This window comes from Mus musculus, chromosome 1 (assembly GCF_000001635.26).
Source record: "Mus musculus strain C57BL/6J chromosome 1, GRCm38.p6 C57BL/6J".
NCBI lineage: Eukaryota > Metazoa > Chordata > Mammalia > Rodentia > Muridae > Mus > Mus musculus.
Genome location: NC_000067.6, coordinates 151904069 through 151925559, shown reverse-complemented (window position 1 = coordinate 151925559; position 21491 = coordinate 151904069). Strand labels below are relative to the sequence as shown.

Genomic DNA, 21491 nt, shown 5'->3' with positions numbered 1-21491 from the left:
CCCCTTTTCCAGCTGTATACTCCTAGGCCCGTGGAGCCTCTCTCTATGCAGGGTGTTCTGCGTGGATCTGGAATCTGTGTTCTAGCAAGCAAGCATCCCAGAGGGTAGTGGTGCCTGTGTGGACAGAGGAAGACCCATGGCTTCTGCCCTGTCCCCATGGTCCCCAGCTAAGGTAGGAGGGTACTTAGTTTTTAACACCGGGTTAACATTGAACTCTTTTTTTGTCTCCTAAGGGAAAGAACATCTTGGTTTTCTCTTTCTCTTCCCAATTCCATTCCTGGTACAGGTGTCTCATGGCTCTGGGCACACTGTCGGGTTAACACCTTCAGCTATGAACATGGCTCTCCATCCCTGCCGACAACCTCTTCAGCCACTTTTTGTTTCCTGTCCCATCCCCTCTAAAAATGGCAAAGCACTTTGAATCCCCTGACAGACAAACCCTGACGTACAAGTTAATTAGGTTTCTAAACAAATATAAAACTGGCTTTTCTTTGATAAATGCAGGCAACCAGTGAATATGTCAGTTCTCTGTGTGGCAAGGCACAGAATATCCTGGGGATGCATAGGAAAAAATAAAGAACAAAGTCTTATTAAAAGTCAAAATGTAATAGTAACGTTCCCAGTGAGACATCACTTCACAGCAGCTCCAATGGAAGTAATTGAGAAACTGACAGATGTTGAAGCGGGGATGTGGAGAACCTGGACCCATCATGCATTGCGGGTGGGAATGTAAATCATGCAACTCCTTTATAAAATAATGTGTTGATATGTTCAATACGGAAACAAAGCTTACTGTACAGCCCAACAGTCCCACTTCCAGGAGTCTCCCCAAGAGAAATTAAAACATACTTGTATGTACACAAGAATGCTCATGACGTTGTTCTTTATAAAGCCACAAACTGAAAACAATCTAAATTGTCCATTGAGTGATAGCTAGGTGAGCCAAAGGTGACATATTCACACACTAGGATGTTATTTTTAAATTAGATGAAGTTCTGATATATGCTGCATGTGAGTAAATCTTAAAAATATGCTAAGTGAAAAATGCTGTAGCCAAAGCTACCCATTGTGTGATGTCTTTTACATGAATATAGAAAATGCAGGCTTATAGAGACAGTGATGGTGTTGGGATCTACAGATGAAAATGAGGGTTACTTAAAAATGGCTGTTTGGAGTAACAGAAACATTAAAACTCGACTATGGTAATCTATACACTGAACTTCTATTATACTATAGAAGTTTTATGAAATGGGCGTTTACCCCATGAGGCTGTTTATTTACATAAAATGTGCACCATGATCAATCAGATACTCAGTAAGCTTTTTCTGTGAGAGAAAGGAGCCAAGGCCACGGGTGGTCCGCACAGCCCTTGGGTTCCCCAGCCCACACAGATGAGACTGCCTGACCTTGGATTTTCACCTTCCAAACTGAGCTACTTAAGCCCCTTTTCTTTTTGTAACAAATTAACCGAGCTTCCAGTATTTCATCATAGCAACAGAAAGCAATAACAGCAGTGTGTATTGGCCACCCCATCATGACTCGCAGTAGACAGCTAATTTCCATTTTCACTTAAGAATGCGCTCAATGAAGCAATATAAATTTAATTTTATTAAATCCTGTGCTTGGAGGCATATCTTTTTGACAGCATTGCAGTTAAGTAAGAGATCTGCATAAAGCATTTCCTTTGCCTACTCAAGGACAGTGTTCTCGTGAAGAAGAGCGCTTCCGCAGTTGATGGAGTTGTTAGCTGAGTTAGCACCTCTTTCTTCTAATGGAATGGCATTGCTCCTTTAAAATGGAGATGCCTGGCAGGCAAATTACTGATGCTCAAACCTGGGAATGTGGCATGTCATTTTCTCAAAAATGAATGAAGAGAGATTCCTACATCAAGGAAAATAATTGACAGGAGTTTGTTTTTGGTCTTGCTGGTGATAAGATTCAGACCTTAACCAAAAACTGTACAGTTGAAAAGCTTTGTATCTGCTCAAGATTCTGATGTTATGGGCGGAGGTTTCAGCAAATGCATTTTTCAAAATAATGTGAATGAAGTGTCAAAATTTGAAGACTCTAGATACAAGTGGTGATTCTAAACATTTGAGAACTTGTGGCCTAGTGACCAACAGTGTGAACTCTGGTGTCAGGCTGCCTGTGTTCAAATTCCAGTCTCACCACTCTTTACTTATAAAACTCAGTTAACTTCTTCACCTCTCAATACCTCAGTTTGCTGATCTATAAAATGGGGATGAAGTGACTAGGAATAGTGATGTGCACTGTAATCTCATTATGCTAAAGGTAAGGAAGGAGGCAGCAATGTCTCAAGAATGAAAAAGAGGAAGAGTAATAAAATGGCTTGTAACTAGGAGAGGAGTAGGTATGACAGTGAGCTAATGTATGTAAATACTTATGAACAATAAATAAGGCAATATATGTAGATTCTTAGAATACTGTCTTACTCAAAATAAGTTCTCAATAACTTGTTACTATTGGTTTTGGTAAATTGTAATTTGTCAAATAAAGACATAAATGCATAGTAGAAAGTTTTGCCATTGTGCCTCTGTCATTTGGGAGCTGTTCATAACATAACAATTATATATAATATTTAACACATTATATTTAAGAGATATAAGTATGTATAATAGGTTTTTAAGGGCGAGTTGAAGAGGTACTATAATTATGTCGGGTAGTTTTGTAAGTGTAATATAAATAGGTTACAGTTGTGTGAGTTGCCAGTTCCCTGCCTCTATGATGTGGAAAGTGATGATGGATCATTTGAGCTCTAGGAATTTAGGAGATTGAGTGACAAGAGGGAAGTGGCAGGTCATACCTGCCCACTTATCAGTGTTTAAGAAAGCGTGCAGCTTCAGTGGAGAAAGTATCCACATTGGAAGAACCCTGTGTCTTCCACCCTGCAGGGAGGCTTCCTCTCAGCTCCTCTCTAAGACAGAGAGGCAGGTCTTTTGCTAGGAGAGTTCCTTTACTCTGCTGTCCTGTGCTGAGCACCTTGCGTGATGCTTGAAGCCCTTGTTGGGCAGCACAGCCCCAGTGGTGGCTGTTCACATGGGCCCTGGGCTACTGGAGTTGCTGTGTTAGTTTGCTAATTCTTCTACCTGCCTTGCGCAAGACGCAGTAACTAGGTGTTGTTCCTTGTGTACCCCAGGAGAGGAAACAGTGTGTAGCCCATACTTGGTTTTAAATTTATTCTGTGTATCATTAGGGGGCGTGGCCAACACAGCATGCGCATGGAGGAAGCTTTGGGAGTTGGTTCTCCTCTTGCACGAGGTTTCTGGGGATGGACCACAAGTCATCAGGCTTGTGCAGTGAACACTTTTGCTCAGTGACCCACCGTGCCAGCCTTATTTTATTCTCCTAAATGTTCATAATAACATTAGTTTACTATAAAGAAGGTAAGGTGACCTGTAGGGAAATGGTGATTGTTTTCTTTCCCCAGAACATGAAATTACCATATTTTTCAGAGTGCTCATTTGTGTTTGATGGTAAATAAGAACCTGTATCAAGGTTGCTGGAATGTCACTGAATGAGATGGTGTGTCTCTGCTGAAAGATGGGGACACAGAAGAATCATGGGGTTCGTGGGTGTCATGTCATCCAGGTCACTCCACAGGAAGTGAAGCTGGTGAGCTAGTCCACTGTGGTATCTAGCTCCTAAATTAAATAGTGGTCTCTTCGATTTTGGCCACATTTCAAGTTCTTTAGGGACGGACAGCCTCCTGTTAATGAGGGTTAGAGTGTTCTTTCTACTTTAAGGGTATGTTTTTCAAGCTACGAGTAAAGCACTTCACATACGTATGTCTCTGAAGCACAGAATGGATGTCTTTTTGAGACAGTATACTTATTGAGACACCAGCACTTTAATATTTCTTCCCCGTGGGGCTGCTCTGCTGGACAGACATAATCTTGTCAAGCTAAAAGCCAAAGACTTTTATTGATCCAGGAGAATCTAGTTCTAAAATTTACTGTAAGCAAAGCTATTATTAGTCATTTGTAGTCATGTCCTTGTCCCAGCTAGAGTCTTTCTTACTCACACGCTGTGTCTTAGTGTCTTACACTGCACAGTTTACCTGGACAGGTAGACAATGCCTGTGATTATCCCAGCCCCTTCTTCCTGACACTGAAGCCTTTTGTCCATTCTCTCCCTATTAGAAATCAGTAATTAAATGCTAGCTGCATGCTGTTTTCTAAACAGAGTGGTTGCCTGTTACAAAGACAACTCCTCTTTTCATTACAGTACTTCCTGTTCTGATGTCTGGCGGGTTCCACCTGTATTGTGTAACACCTTTCCAAGGACCTTTGTCTTTGTGAGGTGTACAGCTTCAGTCGAGGGGCTCTAGTAGATCAGAGAGTTAGTGATGAAAGTGCTTGCTGTTGTTAAGACTACAGATTCTCATCTTGTCTCTTACGCTTGTGCTTGCCTTTCAGGAAAAAAGTGCCAGCTCGAACACAAGGCTTAAAACTAATAAAGAAATCCCTGGATTAGTTCATCAACCCAGAGCAAAGTAAGTTCTCCTTTCTGTTTTCCTCCTATTGTCTTTAAAACTCCTTTTTTTTTTTTTTTTTTTTTTTTTTTTTTGCCTCCCAGGTAATCAAGGCTTATTATAACGCTTTAGTAATTGAGACAGTAAAAAGGAAAGTCTCAGAGCATCCTCAGTGCATATCAAAGCTGACAGTTTCAGGCCAGTTAGTGAAATAAATAAAAAAAGAAACATCGCTTTGTGGCTTTCATATTGGTGGGAGGAGGCAGTTATTTAAGATATGACATATACACGATATAAGATAAAACAAATCTTAGGAGATATACTAATTAATAGCTGCATTCAACTTATGAACATATCTTCATCAGAATATGCCTTAGAGGTCACAAAGCAGAGGGTGGCATACAGATGGCAATGTATATTTTCCAGAATATAGAAAATAATTTTTAAAATAAAATTGCAAAACCCAGAGACTGAGCTAACACATGAACAACCACTTGACTGAAGAGGAATCCGAGTGGCTGGTCTGTTTGAAAAGCATGTTATTTCATTCCATTAGATTCTCAAAAAACTTGTAAGTCCGACAACATAAAAGTTAGCCAGAAGACAAATAAATAATGCTCTCAGACCCTGCTGTGGGTTACACAGCAGTGCAAGCTGGAGGAAGCCAGTTTCTTATGTAGTAAAGTTGAAGCCCCCAGCACCGCCAGTGGCAGGTTTATGCCCTTGAGAAATACTTTACATTTGTGTTGGGAGACATTTTAGAATGTCCATAGCAGCAGTTTAGATAAGCTTTTAGAAGAAAAACCAACTGTCCATCAGTAACGCAATGGGTAACAGTGCTGTGGTGTGTTCTTCTGATGGGGATGCTACACGTCTGTGAAAATGAATGAGGTGGGTACATGTTACACACATCAGGGTGGGGCACATGCAGAATGGTAAGTAGCAGGCTGTTCCTTCAAAGTCAAAGACATAAATAAGCAATATTTTGCATATAAGTATAAGGCAAAGTAACAAAAGCAAAACAAAACAAAAAGCCAAGTTAAAAAAAAAAAAAAAAAAACATGAAGTTGAAATGGTGACTCCTGACTGGGAGAGACACAGGCTGTCTTCTAATCTAGGTGCCAATTGCATGACTGTTGCTTTTAATATGTAATTTTAAGAGCTCTTTAACTTGAAAAGTTAAGTTGTACATTTCCTCAATGGCGTGGGTACTTGAAGATATTATGGCTTCCCAACATATGAACACTCTCATTTTACTAAAATCGTTAATGTCCTGGCCATGATCGTATGACTGCAATCCTAGCACTTAGGAACGGAGGCAGGAGGATTGTCACATGTTCCTGGCCAGACTGCTCACTGAGTTTCGGGCAAACCAAACTACAAAGCAAGAAGCTATCTTAAAAGAAGTTAATACAATAGGGTGCTTAAAAATAAATAGATAAATAAATAAATGGATTTTTAATCACTTTCTAGATTGTTCTAGTGCTCAGTCCATGTTGGTGATAAAATCACTTTGTCACATGAGACTATTGTTACATCTCCTGAGAGGCTGTTAATCTTTACAGTATATCTACTTAAGGCCGAGTTAATTCCCAGGAATGCAAGTACATTGAACAGCCACCTCCTGTGATATCAAGGCCGTAGCATGTCATTGCTGGGCCGTCCTTGAAAAACTGAGATTAAAACAACCTGCTTGGTGTGGTGGCTACTGGTTGTCAGCTTCACAGCATCAGGAATTAACTAAAACCTGAAGGGCAGGGCACACCTCTGAGGGAGTGTGAGGATTCACTTCTAATCCAGATCCCTGAGGTGGGAAGATAAACTTTTAATTCAGGGCCTTTGATGTGGCAAGATCCGCCTCTAATCTGGGCATGGCTTCTGCCTGCATAAAGGATGCAGAAGAGGGAAGCATTTGCTCACTGCCTGCTTGCTCTCACACATCTCAGAGACAAAGTGCACCCTTAGGAGCTTCCCCCACTGGCCTCCAGCCAAAGCCCCCGCATGCTGAGGAGTCCACCATCTCTCAGTAATCCTTTAAACTGTAACTCCCTCAGTGATGAGCTTGGTGACCCGGTGCCCCACCCCCAGAGACCCTTTCCTCTGAGCATGGCTGCACTGAATCCTACGCCTTCACGGCGGTTCCCTTTAGGAAGTCATTACCAGATCCAAACCATATTATCGCTTTACACTTTGTGGCTGAAATGAAAGCCGAATACCTTTAGCTCTGGAGCCCATGTCGCCTGTCATGACTTCACTGGATTGCATTGCACTAAGATTCCGTAGTCCCACTTAGCTGGGAAGCAACAGAAGGAAACGCCTCTGAGGGTGCAAGGTGATTTTACAGAGCTTTGCCGGGCCTGCCTGGGATATTCACTGAGCTTCGTTAGTTAATGCTCATACCAGTCTATAGCTTTTCATAAAATTTGGGTCTGGTGAATATTAGTCCCACATATTCAAGCTATATAAACATGTGTACAGGGCAGCAGTCCCTAGTATGTAGAGAGGAAGGATAAGAAAATCAGTGACCTTTGCCTCTCTATCCAACTCACAGTCATCCAGTTGTGCATCAGGAAAAGAAGATGCTTAGAACAGAGTTGGTACCCAGGGACTGGTCCTCACAGGGCAGTTTGTACTCTAACATCAGGGAAGTGCTTGCATTATGATGCTGTGTTGGTAGGATCTCCACGTGGTAAGAGGAGAGTTCGTGTGCATCCAGGAAGCTTGTCTCAACAGAGTAAACATTCTATGAGATTTTATTCTCTAAAGAAATCTCTGCAGAATTTCCTCTGGAATGAGCCCATGGAAAACAGAGTAAGCCTTCCTCTTTCTACCTCACTAAAACTGAGGTGATGGACAGGTAACTAGGACCTTGAAGGGGGCATTTGTTCCTTTGGCGAAGTGTGCCATAGCCTTCTGGCAGAAGCATGTGTCTGAAGGAGCTTGTGTCCTGCATGAGGTTTTGACAATAACAAGTCCCCTTTCTCTGTTCACTCAGTTCCACCAAATGTGGGACGCACACTGTATTTCAAGAGTGAATCTGCCTGGTACATAAAGGCAGGCAGGCAGGCAGGCAGGCAGCACTTCCCTCTCTGTGGGCAGAGCAAACTGAAAGCACTGAGAATTTTGTGCTTTGTCTCCACACGCATCCTTAGGTCAGCAGCCTTCAGCCTCAAGTTCCTGATACAGAACCCATAATAAGTTCCCTGTGACCACAGCAATGGCGGACACACTTGCAGAGTTAAGATATTCCCCCTTCACCCTCTGTGGATAGGAACAACTATTTACCAGGCATTGCTGCTGTTTTCATGTTGTAATCATTAAATAAAGATGTAGATGGAAGTTGGCAACAGCTGTCGATGGTTAGCAGAAAGCCTGCTTATGTATGAAGAGGAGTCTGAGGTCAGGCACCTTACCCGTGTGACCAACCACATTGCCTCTGTGAGGGGTCAGAAGTCACATTAATTTACATAGCACTCCATCAGTCAATTAACAAACATTTATTGCCTTGCTGCTACATGCAGAGTAACACATTGCTAAGAAATACAACCAGGGGGCTGGAGAGATAGCTCAGCGGTTAAGACTACTCTTCCAGAGGTCCTGAGTTCAATTTTCAGCAACCACAAGGTGGCTCAAAATCATCCATAATGAGATATGATGCGCTCTTCTGGTGTCTGAAGACAGCGACAATGTAGTCATATACACATTGAAAAAGAAAAGAAAGAAATACAACCAGAAAGTTTGCACCGTGAACACCAAAACCTATAAGCCATTTTCATGGAATCTCTTGGACATTTGTCCACACAGACATGTGTCTCTTCTGTTATCTATATAAAGATATACACCTGTTTTATTGTCTTTGCTACCTGGGACCTACAACTTCTAAAAGCCTGGCCGTGCAGCAAACATGGATGCCAGACGGTTCATGTTCCGCACCCTCGGGAAGCCTGGGAGTCTTGCCTTCACTGCAGACGCAGCTGAAAAGCTTGGCTGTGCTGTTCCAAAGCCTGACTGTAAAGTAGTGCGGGAAGGAAGCTGACAGAGAACCAGCACTCTCACAGGAGACTGAGAAGAGTCAAGATCTCAGGAAACTAAAGCGCTGGGGCTGCAGGTGATTGGCTGATAGCCAAGGAGCCCGGCCCATGCTGGTGGCCCTGGGGATCATGGTATCACTACCAGCATGGCCACTAATCAGCAAAGAAACATACATATTTGAACCCTTAGAGTGTGCAGTTGGACAGGTTTGCCTCCAGAGTAGCTCAAACAATGTTTTGACGTTTAAGCGGGTTTTGACGTTTAAGCGGGTTTTGAAAGCTGTGAGCAAGCTGGGGAAACTTGCTGTGGTGCGCACACTTCTCTTTATCCCATATTTTTGCCCTGCCTTTTAAAGCTGCGTACGAGAGAAGGCCCAGTTCCCAAATAGAACATTGCCTTTATTTGAGCGATTTCATAAAGGATGGCGAAATGACACACTAGGTGTGAAAGTGCTTTGTAAACTGTGAACTGATTAGCGGTGTCGCCGATTTTTGTTGTTTGCCTGCCATAGCACAGCCGATGTCAGGTGCTCACAGATTTTTCAGTCTCGGCCTTACACCTAGAGGAGAGCTTTTTGTGGGAGTCTTTTTTGTGGAAAGCATCGGGGCTTCAGGACACGTATCCCTTCCTGTGGCTCTATGGTGTGAGGTGTTATTCTAATGGCACATCACGTGGGCTTCTCCGTACACCTAGCTTAAAGAAACCATTCTAGGCCCACCCTCTACCCTCATCCCCAGCCACTGCAACCAATGCAGTGTGTGTCACTCACCCAGTGCCCTTCACCTCCGGGGAGTATCTGTGCATATTGACAGGTTGGAAGGACCTGGTTAGCACTGAGTCCCAATGTGCCACGCCTTTCCCATCCGTGATCCGTGTTCTCTTTATGTGTTATTCCTGCTGACACGCCAGCCATCTAACTAAGCAAGTGGAACAGAGCAAGCCAGCACATGGGCTAAGGGCTACTCAGAGGCTCTGCTCACCTTATCTCGTGTTCCAGTGGGATTTCGGTGAGCTAACGAAACTGGTCATGGGCAGTGTCAGGCTGCCATTCTGTCCTCTGCGCTTAAGTCTCTAGCTTGTACTCATAGCTGGATGTGCCAGTGCTGCAACCTCTGTAAGATCTGTATTTCACACACAGGGCTGAAAATGCCACATGTTGCATGTCCTGACTTTCTTCTTTTAGAATCCCAAGTGTGTTTTTAAAGGGGAAAAAAAATGGCAAGTCCTGCCCAGCAATATCAGTATAAATAGCCGCAGAACGTTGAGTTGAAGTTGTATTCCTTACATCATGAGCACTCCCTAGATTCTGGAAGCATGTTTACGAGATCAGTGCCATGACATCCTATTCTAAAGTAGCTCTGGGGTATTTTAGTGGGAACGTGTGTAGTAAGGAGCTGTGTGCCCCAGAGTTTCAAGGTCCACCATTGTGTACTTCAGAGGGCGTGAGATTAAGGAAGCATTGGAATAAGTGCTTGCTCTTCTTTGCTTTCCAGCATGCACATCTCTGAAAGCCAACAAGAATTCTTCAGAATGCTGGATGAAAAAATCGAAAAGGTAAGCAGGCAAATAAACTACATTACCTCAGGATGAATACACTCACTGTGAGGTAGGATAACGATACTTTTGGCCCTGTGTTCTAAATCTTCTGGCAAAGGATTGGACCAAAACTTAAAACAGAGTATATATGGAAATGATGGGATGGAGCCCCCCCCCCCCCCCCCGGGCTTCTATCCTAGGCTTCTCTAGCTTATTCTAGTAGTTCTGATCAGGTAGAGGCCATTGAAAAGCTCAAACCTCGTACTGCAAGGAGTGCTGCTGCCTGCACGAGTCCACCAAGCACCTCTGTGTGCCTGCCACTTCTCAGAGTTCCTTTCGAATATCTCACACTTGTTTCTATTACTACCCTCTGCTAGACATGACCTTTTTGCCTCTAGGCCACACCAGTGATTACAGGTAACACAGGGAGCTATCATCTGCAGGGTGCTGAACCTCCCAATGTTTTAGTAACTTTCCCACAGTTGCCTATCTAATACAATGCTCCCCTTAAGCTACAGTTTCAATTACTCAAGAGTCAAGTGGGGTCCAGAAACACTAAGTGGAAAAAGTCAAATACTAATTCCTAATTCTTATGTAACTCATAACTATTGTCGTAATTATTATTCATTGTCATTAACTGTGCCAAATCCGTACATTAAACTTTATTGTACATGTGTAAGTACGTGTGTATATTCACACACGGCCCAACCATCGTCCAGTCAGCATGCATACACAAGAGTGGTCACCTAAGGTGACAGAGCTGGAAACTCCTCCCACTCGGTACTGTTGGAGCTCTGCTGTTACACCACAGCATTGCCTGCAAGTTTGTGGTGATGCCACTGTAAAAACCAACCCCCACTACCAACTGCATGGGAGGGCAGCGCGTACACTTACAGCACCTGATGCTTGGTAACAAAGGGCATTACCACTGACGTGGGTACCTGAGCCACTTGTAGCTGTTTTAAATGTGTGCCTTCTACTTATAAGGAAATATAAGGTGTTAAGAAATGGTGGCCTTGCCATAGTGACATCTGTCTCATGCATCTCAGGGACCCTAACAGGCCACATGAGGTGATTGACCCATTCCATCCAGGTCTGTGGGAACTCCCTCAAATTGACAAATTGACAAGTAATGTATGTCTCTAAATGGGTCTTCTTCACGTGGCATGTGACTGTGTATAGGAAAACAGAATATATAAGATTTGCCACTGTCCCCAGCTTGAGGACTCTTTGGGAGTCTTGGAGACCTGTTCCCAACAGATAATAGGGATAGCTGTAATAATCATGGTTGGAATTCCACAGCTTTGTCTCATCAGTCTCCACATTGCTTTTCTGTCTGTGTACAGATTTACATGACAGAAAAGTACAAAGTTGATCTATGTAGGAATTAAGCAATAACTTAACCTCAAATACCAGTGGAACCAGGCAACACTGTCAACTTACAAATCTGACATAACTTATGAACACTATTCTAAAGAGGAATTTAAAACGTATTGTGCTATAATTAAAGTATCACAGGGCAGTCTTTGAGTTTCATTTTTTATTATTTTACCGTGCGTGTGTGTCTGTGTGTATGTGTCTGTGTGTGTCTGTGTGTATGTGTCTCTGTGTGTGTGTCTGTGTGTGTCTGTGTGTGTCTGTGTGTATGTGTCTGTGTCTGTGTGTGTGAGTCTGTGTGTGTGAGTCTGTGTGTGTGTGTGTGTGTGTGTGTGTGTGTGGACAAGTGCATGAGTTTGTTCAGGTGCACATGCATTGTGTCTCCATCTGGATCATTCCTCAGAATCTCTCTGCCTTGTTGTTTGAGACAAAGTCTCTCAGTGGGACCTAGAGCTTGCCAGATAAGCTAGCCTTTCTAGCCAGTGAGCTCCAAGAATCCACTGTTTCCACCTCCCTAGCTCTGGGAATACAATTATGTGCCATCATGCCTGGCTTTTTTATGTGGTTTATGGGGATAGAACTCAGGTCTTTGTGTTTTCGAGTTAAATATTTCATGGCTCGTGTGTACAATGGCCATGTCATGTCTGGGGGGCAACACTTTACAGCTTTCCTCCTATTCCTCTGGCTCCTACAGTCCTCTGCCCCCACTCTGCATGATGGTCCCTGAGTGTTGGACAGAGGCAGGGATGATACGGGTGTCCCATCTATAAGCACTCACAGTCTCTTACTCTCAGCCTCCTATTGAACACTAATGCCTCTGCATTAACCACCGCCCACTGCAGTCAGAGCTTCTCTGAGCACGGTTGGAAACAACACAGTTCTATGGAGATCAACATACATAGGAGGCAGTTTGGCAACATGACCACTTAGAAGAATGTCAATAGATTTTCCTCTATGATTTCCCTGGCTGTGGTTTTTTGGCCATGTTTGCAATATCAGGCATGAATTTCTTCCCGGGGAGCAGACCTCAAATCCAGTCAAAAGAATAGTTGGTTACCCCATTAACTGCCACCATTGCAGCTGTGGATGCATGTTGCCTGGAAGATCAGTATTGTAGCGTGCAGAGTCCAGTGATGGGCAAAACCATCGATATCTTTTTTGCTCCAGCAGCCTGCGTAGCACCTTCCACCTCTATGAAAGCCAGTCAGTGGGGAGTCTTCTGGTCGGCTCAAGAGTGATGTCTCTGTATCCTGCAACCAAAGTGTGGTATCTCTAGTGGTAGGATGTTACCATCTCATTACGGAGGTCTAGCAAGAGCAATAGCTAGAGCCTGTGTTATTTTGGGTGCCTCTCGGTGTTGCCTGGCATTGAAATTTTCACCTAAAAAACTGGTGTCTTTGGAGAGCAACGTTATCTGCTAACATGGGGGACTTCTGTGCAAACTCCTTTTAAAAACATTTTAATTAGGTTACGGACTAGTGGAGTTTCCTAAGACTTCTTCATGACTGTAATGCATATATAGTTAGCCCACCCCACTCAGACCTTTACCCACCCACAGGCCCACGCCCACTCAGACCTTTAGCTTCCAGGGCTCTCCCCTGTTCACTCTGCTCACATATGTCCTACTGTCTCCTCTTAGGTTTTTCACTCACATTACAGGACCATGAGTCCCCAGGCAGGCATCACTCTCCTTTCCCCTCACCTCCACTACCTGCTTGGGCCATTCTTCCTCCAGTATCCCCGTCTCTACCTCATCTCACCTATGTTTGACTATTTCCCCTCCCTATATTTGAAGTAAGGATACTCACTCACATGAGAGAGACTTAGGTGGCTTTTACTTTTTGTGGCCGTTTCATCTGGACATCTCTCCCTGAAAATCCTGCCCCATAGTTACGCTGTTTAATGCAAGATAGAAGATGCTCTTGCATTTGTAACTATTTCAGAGTAGGCACAGTTTCCAAAGCTGACCTGGGAAAGCTTAAGCTCATAGCCTCCTGTCTCGGGAAGAGCAGCAGCTGCCGCCAGTGTGAGCTACGGGTGGAGAAGGAGCTTTGGGTGGAGCTCCCTGCCCGGGCAGAAACACTGTGTGTGTCTTTGTTTTCAGTAAAATATTGGCATATGTCTGACTTGACATTGAAAACTTCATTTCAGATCAATTACCAAACTCCACATATTGGTTCCAAAGATGCCCAGTGTGCTGATATCATTTTGTTTAGTAAAGAGAAGCAAAAAGAGAAATACGTTGTTTCTACTATGATAAAGATCTTTTGTTTTTCTATTTATCTAGCTTTGTCCACTACTAGTTTGGTGGGGGATTTGGTTTGATTTGGTTTGGCTTTTGGTTTTTTTGGTGATTAAAAATTTTGCCTAGCAGTTCAGGGTAGACTGGAAAAACTGAAACCTGGATTTTTAAGTTATGTGTTTTTTTTCAAACATTTATGAGCTCTGGCAAGGCATTAAGATGATCTCGTCCCTTCTCAGCAAATCCCTGTGACTGAAACGCTGTCTCCTTTATGCATTGCTCCTATATGAAAGCGCCTAGGAGAGAACATGACATCTTTGTCACAACAGAAACACCGCTTTTGGTTTTTACCATGTGTGGGGTAGAGCCTTCCCTAGACAAGGAGTATTCAAGTTCCACATGAACAATGTGCCCACTGTTGGGGACCTTTGCCTTTTCTTTCTTTGTCTTCTTTTGGTTTGGTACTGATATCCAAACCCAGAGCCTCATACACAGTGCCTGCTGGGCAAGTGACCTGCTTCTGTGCTGTGCCCCAAGCCCAAGCATACGTAATGTAAAAGAAAGCTGTTACTCCTTCCCGTCCGCTGCGCGCTCCCTTGGTTTCTACAGGTGGTGCCCTGCCCTGTGGACCATGTCTTTCTGGTCCTCCTCTCTTCTCTAAAATTCATCCCTTTTTATCGGCTGTTCTAAGTCCTGTTTGAAGCATTATGCATCCAAAACTCAGTGAACGTGTCCGGCTCAGTGAGGTTCTAGCTATCATTTATATAACCAAAACTTAACTTGAGTTCTTCCGCATAATTTTCCTGAGCTTTGAAAACATTGCTAAGAATTATTTTTGGTCGATACAAGCACGAAGACAACTATAAAACAGCTCACGTCATCTTCGGATGTTTTGGTTTTAGAGTTTATTCAATCATTTTTGCCTGGAGCTTTGCGCTAAGAATCATGCTGAGAAGTTTGGAGCTGATGAAAGTTTGTTTCTTCCAGAAATATTCAAGAACTCCTTTTCTCTCGCTAATTTTACAAAGGAGCCCTGTGGGTAAAGCCTGGCTTCCCTTAACTCATTCGTTGTGTTTCCTAGATTGTGTCAGGCGTGGTTTAAAGTTTACCTCTCCGTCCTCCTCTGGACCAAACAATAACTTGCACCCCTCAAAACAAGTGTAAAGGCACACTAGGGTACCAGCCCGAGACCTGCCAGTTTGTCTGTACAGGAAAACTCAACGTGTGTATCCATCTGCTCTCTCTCATCAGGACTATAGCTGACCATCATAAACAGTTAGGAACATGGTCTTCTAAGAGCTTACTAGTGTTCCCCTCCCTGGTACACGTAACACACTGATTCGGCATCAGCAAGCTTCAGCTTTCAAATCCCTCTCCTCTATTACCTTAACCCTTGACTTCATTTATTTTATATCGCTATATAACATCCCAACTCCCACGCGGTGAGAAGCTGACTTGGAGGGGGCGGGAGTTATCAGTTCTTTTTAAATTATTTTTATAGCTTGTCTTCAGAATAATGGTTTCCTTATGACATTACACACTTACACACAGACATTACTCTCCCTAACCCATCAATTCATTTTAAAGTGAGTTCCTCAGGGTAGGGCAGATGGTCCGGTGGTCAGGTTGTCCCTGCATAAGCCTGAGGGCCTGAGTTCTGAGCCCCAGTCCCCATATAGAAAGCCAAGCATGGCAGTGCACACCTACAACAGCAGCACTAAAAGGAGCAGACTGTGGAGCTCAGTAGTCAGCCAGTCACCGAGGCAGTGAGCTCTGGCTTCAGTGAGACCCGTGTCAGAATGAGACGGTGAGCAGTAATCTCAGGTAAGCCCACTCACACACATTTACACAAACATGCACGGGGGTTGGGGGGACGACACACAGTGTGAATTTAACATGGAACTCTTTTGCTGGTGGCAGAATTCCTCCACTCTGTTAGGCCCCTGTTGTCCCAAGCTACAACTCCCAGTACTGAACACAACCTTTGCTCCATAAGTCAGATACTGAGACCTTAAAATATTCTCCTCGTTTGGGAGAGTTTTGGAGACCCTAGGTACCATTTCCCTAGGCAGCTCTTAGGAGGTTCGGCCCCACCCTATTGTTGGGGCTAAGTGAAGACAGTTGACTTAGAGGAGCTTTACAGGCTGCTCTGCTTCCCTTTGTCCCTAGGGCGGTTAATAAACTGGACTAACGGACACCACAGACTCATGTAGGATTAGCCTTGCTTTGGCTGCTGAGACAGGAATTCATGCTGTAGTCCAGGCTGGTCTAGAACTCACTGTGTGGTCCAGGGTAGCATCAAACTCACAGCAATTCTCCTGCCTCAGCCTCCCAAATGCTGGGGTTACAGGTGCACAGTACTGTGCCCAACTTTGCTTTGGTTTAGGTAATTAAGTTGGGAGGGTGGGGTGGTGAGGAGGACCTGGGAGGAATTCGGGAAGAGGGAAAAGCATCAAAGTATAAAATCTGAAAGCATTAATAAAACAAGCAAAAATCTTTATAAAGACTGTCCCTGTTAAAATATGCATCCTATCAAATACACAGACTCCATGGAGTCTATCCATGGGCCCCAGTTCCTGATGATACAGTTCACTGCTGCGGATCTTACAGAGTACAGTCAGTGCCCCAGAACTGAGCTGGGCCCATGAGCACGTAGGACCCTGGCAGTGGTCTGATGTGTGGGTATCGTTGACTTTCGGATGTAGTGTCCTTTGAGTGAGAAATGTACCCTTTAGGCTCATGTGTTTGAACACTTTGTCTTCAGTGGGTAGATTGTGGAACCTTTACGAGGCGGAGCCTTGCTGGGGAGGTATGTCACTGGGTCAGGCTTGGGGGTCTGTAGCCTCCTTCTGCTCCCTGTTCTGGACTCCGCTTCCTGTGAGTGGATAAAAATGTGATCATCCGGTTTCTTGCACCTGGCTGTTGCCATACTTCCCTGCCGTGATGAATGTTTCCCCTCGAACCATGAGCCAGAATCAACCCTTATTGCCAAAGTTGTTCTTGATCATGGTGTTTTATCACAGCAATAGAAAAGTAGCCAGTGTAGAAGGGTTAGGAAGCAATGGAAAGTCCTCCCGAAGAAAGGTAGAAGAAACCCATTCTTCCTTCCTTCCCCACTTCCCTTCTTTCTTCTACCTAAAAGTCTCCTCCTAAATCCCTCACACTCTTACATGATTTTGAGACTTTGGCTCTCTTTCTTGGAATTACTCAAGGAAATAAATGTCTAAAGAGCAGCATATGAACTTGAAATCAGTTGGTTTTTAAGATGCAAGTTTGTTTATTGTAGGGACCTCTTCCCATGGAATGACCATTTATTTACACTTAGAAAGTATGAAGATTCATGAAGGGCCTGACTTCCATGCACTCAAAACTACACTGATTGGTAAGAAAGAATATGGCAGGCAGAGGCAGGTGGATTTCTGAGTTTGAGGCCAGCCTGGTCTACAAAGTGAGTTCCAGGACAGCCAGGGCTATACAGAGAAACCCTGTCTTGAAAAACCAAAAAAAAAACCAAACAAAAAAAGCAAGTGATGTAATTTTGCTGGGCGGTGGTGGCACATGCCTTTAATCCCAGCACTTGGGAGGCAGAAGCAGGCAGATTTCTGAGTTCGATGCCAGCCTGGTCTACAAAGTGAGTTCCAGGACAGCCAGGACTACACAGAGAAATCCTGTCTCGAAAAAATAAAAAAATAAAAAAATAAAATATATATGGCAAATCCAAGTGTATGAGGTTAATTCAAGGACTTTTGTCTATTATATCAGATCAGGTCAGTATGGCCCATGCCCAGGGGCACTGCATCGGGTATCAGATGAAGCACACTGTTTGCCTGATGCAGTCATGAATATGATGCTGAGCTCTGGGTGAATAACTCTCTTAGGGACAGATAGTCTCTGAGCTGCTGGAGAACCAGATACAATGTTTTACCCATGCAACTTATGAGACCTGCTTTACTTTCAGGCAGTATGTTTAAAGGCTCCTTCCATGCCTGAGACTAATGAGAAAGCATGGGGCTATTGTGTACAAGCCTAAAATATGTCACACGGCCGCAAAAGGCATCATGGCAGATGTCAATTGGAAATGGGCTTGGCTGCCATGATCATTGTATAGAACAATTTCCCACAGGGCTGGAGATATGGCCCAGTTGATGAAGTACTTGCTCAATCATGAAGAACTAAGTTCAGTCCTCAGTTGCTGATAAAAGCTGGCCACAGTGGCTACATCTGTAGCCCGGCACTGAGGGAGGGGACACAGGGGCATCAGCCTCTGGTCTACACATACACACATGCATGTGGGGTATGGACACACACATGCTCACACACATGCATACATGGGGGGTATGGATGGACACACACACACACAATCAGCCTCTGGTCTACACACACACACACATGCATGTGGGGTATGGACACACACATGCTCACACACATGCATACATGGGGGGTATGGATGGACACACACACATGCCCGCATACACACAGCAATTTCTTGTTCCATAGTGAGCATGTCATCAAGACTGCAGCCACATGGCCCCCTTCACTCCCTTACATTATGAGTCCTCTCCTACTTGTATAGCCAAACTAAAGCTGCAGTTACAGAGAGCAAGGATATGACTCACGCCTGGTTTGTTTTCATTCCTTCTTCTAGCTTTGTGCAGATGACTTAATAATCGTGACCCTGCTGTAGTGGTTACTAGTGAAGTGTGAACACAATCTGGCCTTTAAGAATCCCAGCATTTCCCCTCTGGCTCATAGGAATTATTACTGCATTCAAGGGGCACGAATGGGGACTTGAAGGGTTCAGTCAAGGGGAGTGAGTGGGCCTAAAAGCCTTCAAGCATCTGCTCACTTTCCTGTGCGGAGCTTGAGCTTCAGAGAATTCACGAGGTTCTACCAGCCAGGTTCATTAGGGAGCAGCAGGAGAGAGATTCAGGTTCTGAAGCAACAGAGAGACAATGAAGGAGAAGCTGTGCCATTGCTATGAGGAAGACATGACTGACAACCCTGCGGGCTCAGCCCAGTAAAGCCATCAGTGAAAGGCTTCATCTTGCCACTGGACGAGGCAAGAGGCCCAAACTAGCATTCAAAGCAAGAGGACAGCGCTGGAGTTTAGGTCCTGGTCTCTGTACTCCATTATCCTTCCATTCTCTTTCTCTCTCTCTCTCTCTCTCTCTCTCTCTCTCTCTCTCTCTCTCTCTCTCTCTCTCTCTCCCCCCCCCCCCCCGGCAGCCCTTCTGCTATTTGAATTTGGTATCCATGAACATTGTTGTGATGTTACAGCAAGTGCCCTGGGTCAATCTTGGTGACTACTTGGCTCAGTTGTTTAAAAATACCTAGCAAAATGTGGTGTAGCACACACCTAAAATCTCAGCTTTTCAGAAGGCAAACATGATCATAATTTCAAGGCCAACATGGACTACACTATGAGGTGAACACCATCTTGGGCAATTTAGTGAGATCCTGACTCAATATCAAAAGTTAAAACAGGGCTAGAAATGTAGCCCAGTGGTTAGACCACACTTACCTAGGGTTTTCCAGGCCCTAGGGTCAATTCTAGAACTGGAATTTAAAAAGTCAAAAAATATTGGAAGCATAGTGCAAATCTCTAGGCTTCAAAACCGAGTCTCACTTGTGTTTGTTTCCCTAGAACGTAGCTTAAGATATAAGACGCCTGATGGTTATGTGAGCTATACAGATAAGACCACTGGGCTTCAACGGGCAAACATTGTAAAAGAGAGATGTGGTTGGGAAGATGCCCGTGGCTGTCCTGGATAGGAGATGCTTTTAGCAGTTTGGAGCAACATGGGAGCACACGGCCGGTACATTGCCATGGAATTCAATCCACCGGGCCTAGAGGGGGATCACGGTTCAAGAGAAAGCTTCAAACCTGAGCCAGATCCAGGAACTGGCTCCAGCTGTGTGACTCAGGCTAATCACGTAAACTCTCTGATCCTTTCATTCTCACACCAAGGAGATTTGGGTGATGCTGCTAACTTGAGAAATTAAAGAAAAGATATACACAGAGCTCTGGCTGTGGCCTAGATGTCTGTGTTCAGGGGGTTTTCTGTGCATCACCGAGTGTTTGCGAGGTCTGTGAGAGAAAATGGAAATGAAGAATTAACTCAGCTCTTACCTAAGCCATAGATAAGAGATAGAATATTAGAATGGGACATCTCCAGCAGCCTGGCTGTCTTGCTGTTTTGTGGAATAACCTACACATTGAGTCAGTCGGTCGGTAGCAGGGTACGGCTGAAACCTCATCTAGATTTTTTCCTGTTAGAGGCTTCTTTAAACTCCTGTAGGTTTTTATAACCTGCTTTTAAGAGACTTAAAATTGTACATTAATATCAGCCCCAGAATGCTTGTAACAACAATAATAATGACAAAAAAAATTAAGAAGAGAAACACTGTCAGCATCTCAAAGAGAGTCAAGCTGGCTTCTTTGGTTCCTTTAATAAGCTTCAGTTAAGCACAGTTACCCGGCTCTCTGGACCAGATGGGACCAGCAGCAGGAGGGACAAGTATTAGAACAGAGGACTTGCTTTTGGGTGCTTCTAATCCAGAGGCATGATTGTTGAGTTGTAAGGACCTGTGGGAAATGTCCTACCCTGTTCTTCCCACTTCATCTTCCTCTTCAGCAAAGAGTAGAACTGCCCGGTGTCTGTCAGTCATGGAGAGTCAGGAGGCACATTGTGTATTTATTTAATTATTTATTCTGGGACCTCCTGTTATTCCTGGGGAAATCTACATGGAGACATACTCTGCTCATTCCTAGAGGACTCTCCCACTTTTGGACAGCCTTGTCTTAAATTCTCCTCTGTGTAAGAAGTGAACTAAAGTGTTTTACACCCATATTTTCAATCCTGATTTTTGAAAGTTTGGGGCTGGCCAGTCTGCCTCTTCTCTGGGTACCCAGTGATGGCAGCAGAAGGAGCCAGGGGAGGTCCTGACCCAGCACCCGCCTGCTTAACGAGTGGAGTGATTCCCTGCACAGATCCAGAACTAGTTTGGAATATGCTTGTAACTTTAAAACATCAAAAGGTTTGTGGTTAAATTATATAGAATATATATATATAATATGAAGTATATGTAATTCAAATCATTAAAAACTGTCTCTTACATTAGTAGGTATATACCCATTAAATTCACATATATATATATATATATACATACATATATATATATATATATTTCACCACAGCAGTCTGTGTTAATAGCAAAAATGAAAGTTTAAGAATCTGGAAGCCACTGAACACTCAACAGCAGAGGAACAAATGAAAGCTTCTACATCCCAGCATTATGCAGCAGTTAAAAGAACCGAGCCAGACGTACAGGTGGCACAGTTCCATTTTTCAAATAATATTATTAAATGAACAGAATAATTATATAAAAATGTATGTTATTAAAAAAATACTATGATATATTTTTACACTTAACATTCAACAAATAGATACTAGATACCAATCAAATATCAGATATTGATAGGCATATGATAAATGCATGTGCATATATTCACATTAGTATGGTATATTCTATATGAAATATTTATAAGTGGTATATTTTATATGAAATATTTATAAGTTGCAGTTGATTATATGTATTTAAATGTGCAGACACATAAAAGAATAATATATTTGATATAATATATCTAATGTTATCTTAATTATTATGATGTTAATTAATTAATATGACATGTTAATGTCATTAGATATAATATATAAAATGTAATTTGAAAGGAATATTAAAGTCCCTAAAGGCTGGGGTGGGAGTGTGGCTCAGTGATAGGGTACATACCATTGCCTGAGTTCAAACTGC

The 21491-nt window shown here is 43.5% G+C and overlaps 1 protein-coding gene across 3 annotated transcripts in view; it reads left to right on the top strand.

The window, feature by feature from the left end:
- Window positions 1-21491, top strand: part of 1700025G04Rik (RIKEN cDNA 1700025G04 gene) — a 206598-nt gene that overhangs the window by 165562 nt on the left and 19545 nt on the right. For all 3 annotated transcript variants that reach the window (NM_197990.3, XM_030242805.1, XM_011248069.3), the window contains exons 4-5: window positions 4437-4513; window positions 10018-10078. In NM_197990.3, coding sequence (NP_932107.1) covers window positions 4437-4513; window positions 10018-10078 — 138 coding nt within the window. The remainder of the gene's footprint in view (window positions 1-4436; window positions 4514-10017; window positions 10079-21491) is intronic.